This window comes from Arachis duranensis, chromosome 2 (genome assembly GCF_000817695.3).
Source record: "Arachis duranensis cultivar V14167 chromosome 2, aradu.V14167.gnm2.J7QH, whole genome shotgun sequence".
In the NCBI taxonomy this organism is placed as follows: domain Eukaryota; kingdom Viridiplantae; phylum Streptophyta; class Magnoliopsida; order Fabales; family Fabaceae; genus Arachis; species Arachis duranensis.
Genome location: NC_029773.3, coordinates 36,093,693 through 36,096,500, shown reverse-complemented (window position 1 = coordinate 36,096,500; position 2,808 = coordinate 36,093,693). Strand labels below are relative to the sequence as shown.

General features: G+C 36.0%; 1 protein-coding gene across 1 annotated transcript; it reads right to left on the bottom strand.

The window, feature by feature from the left end:
- Nucleotides 1-1,037: 1,037 nt before the first annotated feature.
- On the bottom strand, nt 1,038-1,486 carry LOC127744929 (protein NRT1/ PTR FAMILY 6.3-like). The gene is made up of 2 exons (XM_052257806.1): nt 1,321-1,486; nt 1,038-1,228 (listed from the first exon to the last, which is right to left on the bottom strand). The coding sequence occupies exons 1-2, from the start codon at nt 1,433-1,435 to the stop codon at nt 1,038-1,040; spliced, it is 306 nt and encodes a 101-aa protein (XP_052113766.1). The 5' UTR covers nt 1,436-1,486.
- Between the last annotated feature and the right edge of the window lie 1,322 nt (nt 1,487-2,808).

The following is a 2,808-nucleotide window of genomic DNA, read 5'->3' as shown; positions in this document are numbered from 1 at the left end:
CCACTTGGTGTGTGCTTGGGCTGAGCATTAAAGCATTTTCGTGTAGAGACTCCTCTTGGAGTTAAATGCCAGCTTTTATGCCAGGTTGGGCGTTTAACTCCCATTTTGGTGCCAGTTCCGGCGTTTAACGCTGGGAATTCTGAGGGTGACTTTGAACACCGGTTTGGGCCATCAAAGCTTGGGCAAAGTATGGACTATCATATATTGATGGAAAGCCCAGGATGTCTACTTTCCAACGCCGTTGAGCGTCCGCCGATTGGGCTTCTGTAGCTCTAGAAAATCCACTTCGAGTGCTGGGAGGTCAGAATCCAACAGCATCTGCAGTCCTTTTCAGCCTCTAAATCAGATTTTTGCTCAGGTCCCTCAATTTCAGCCAGAAAATACCTGAAATCACAGAAAAACACACAAACTCGTAGTAAAGTCTAGAAAAGTGAATTTTAACTAAAAACTAATAAAAATATAATAAAAACTAACTAAAACATACTAAAAACATACTAAAAATAATGCCAAAAAGCGTATAAATTATCCGCTCATCAGTGAGCTTCCTAAACCTTTACACCAATGCATAAATGTATTCTTATTTGAAGTTAGGACTTAATTTTAAGCTAAGTGTAACACCGTTAACTGTTTGCTGGTGGCTCTTTCGCAAGGTCCCCCACTGTCTCCTGTGCATTTTGGAGGGTGTAAGCTTGGTATTTTCATCGACATAGCCAAGATCGCCACCCCCTGTTTATCTATTATTTCGTTATTATTAGACATCAGCATATAATGATTAATTAACTGAGTTTAATAAATTAATTAAATAGATCTACATGCTAGCTAAATATGGTTTATGTCCATCTTTATCGAACAGATTAAAACAAGAAACAAATTAAACATACATGTATAAAAAAGTTAGAAACCTATATATTACTGTTGCTTGAACAGCAGCGAAGATGGCAATGGTGTGGTATATGCCAATCATCAAAGTGAAAGAAGGAAATGAAGAATGAAGCTTGAAAGAAAGAAAGAAAGTAAAAGGGATGGGAGGATATAATCTATATATAATACCATCCGAGAAAGGTTTCAGCAAGAAATCCACCGAGAAAACAAAGCATGAATGAGGTGCCCAAGAAGTTAGTGACAACGTTGGTAGATTCAGCATTTCCCAAGTGCATGGTACCGGTCAAGTACGTCACCAAATTCACCGCAATACCCAGTGTCGTCATCCTCTCCATCACTTCTCCTCCTGTTATTATTACATATGTAATGAATAAGACTAGCTAGAAGAAGAGATATATATACATATCATGATGATGAGTTGGTTAATGAAGAAGTGACCTAGAATCATGGCGGAGGTAGACCATCCACCGGTTTTGGACCGCTCTGCCGGAGCACCCTTGTAGTTGGTGGCATCTGGGATTGTTTTCTCCTGTGTTGTGGGGAGAGCACTCATTATGCTACAAATTAAATTAATGGAAGATCAGATCAGATATTGAAGCTTCTATAGGAGAAGTAAGGGGTGCTATGCCTCAGGATCCACCAGCCTCACCCCTTTATATACAACAAGGAAAGGGCCATAGTGGAACAGTAGTAGTACTATTCTTTTTATTAAAGCCTTCAAAGTCTTTACCTGAATCAGTAGAAAGTATTTTTTTTGCCTTTGAAAATAAGATATAAAAATCATGTACCTGTAGTCACCACAAAATCATGGAGACCAGTCACCACAACAAGATTTGATTATATCTTTGCCTAGTTATTAATAATTACAACAACAATAAAAACCTTTTCTAACTATTTTATTTAAAACCAAGGAAAGAGAAAGTAATGTGATTGACGACAAAATTTAAAATACCTCAAAAGATATTTAGCATAGCTTATTCCAGTATCCTTTGAAATTAAATAATTAAGAAGCACATGGTGATCATAATATATCTGCAGATCAACAAGTTAAAGACAACACGAGAATTGCACTAACCTGAACTCCAAGCAAAAAGTTGAAAGGACTGGACTAAAAATCTCTGAGCGAACACACAAATTAGTCTTCTAATAATTAACTACTGTGCAATGAGAGAGAGAGAGAGAGAGAGAGTGTGTTAGAGTATTATTTTTATAAAATCAACACACAAATTTATGAATATAATAATAATAATAATAATAATTGTGGTTAGATGACAAAAATTAAAAGCATTAGCCAGCAATTCACATGGGAATAACGAAGGATCCACATCCTCTTCTGCCCAATTGTGGCACAGAATGAGAAAACTATAATGTTAATACAGCTCAATTTTAACATATGATGCAATCTTACTCCAGTTAAGTTAATTAACCAAAACTAGTTTCAAAGTTTTATATTCTATTTTTGTTCAATGATTGAAGTTTTACACTAGGAAAGGACTAGATACAGATATAGAGAGAGAGAGAGAGAGTAGCATACCCAGAAACACCATCAACAATAGCAAGAACTCCCCCATTATAGTTGCTGACAAGCAAAGCATCTTCCCCACCTCTATCAACCTTAAGAAAAAGAACAGGACTTCAGAAAATGGGAGGGACATGGGAAATGATAGAATAAATTCCATCTAATGCCACCATCTTGTGTTGGTTTCCTTCCCTCTAATTTGGAAGGAATAGGATTCAACGCAAAATGCTAATTTCTTTCCCCCAACAAAATTAGTATATTCTATTGCTATATCAAAAAAATAGAATGAAAAATTACTCCATTTTAATAACAAAAATATCAAAACAATGGAACAGAACAATTATATAATTATACCATTCTACTCCATTCCATTCCATTGCTTTCCTCCCCATCTTATTCCATTCTAT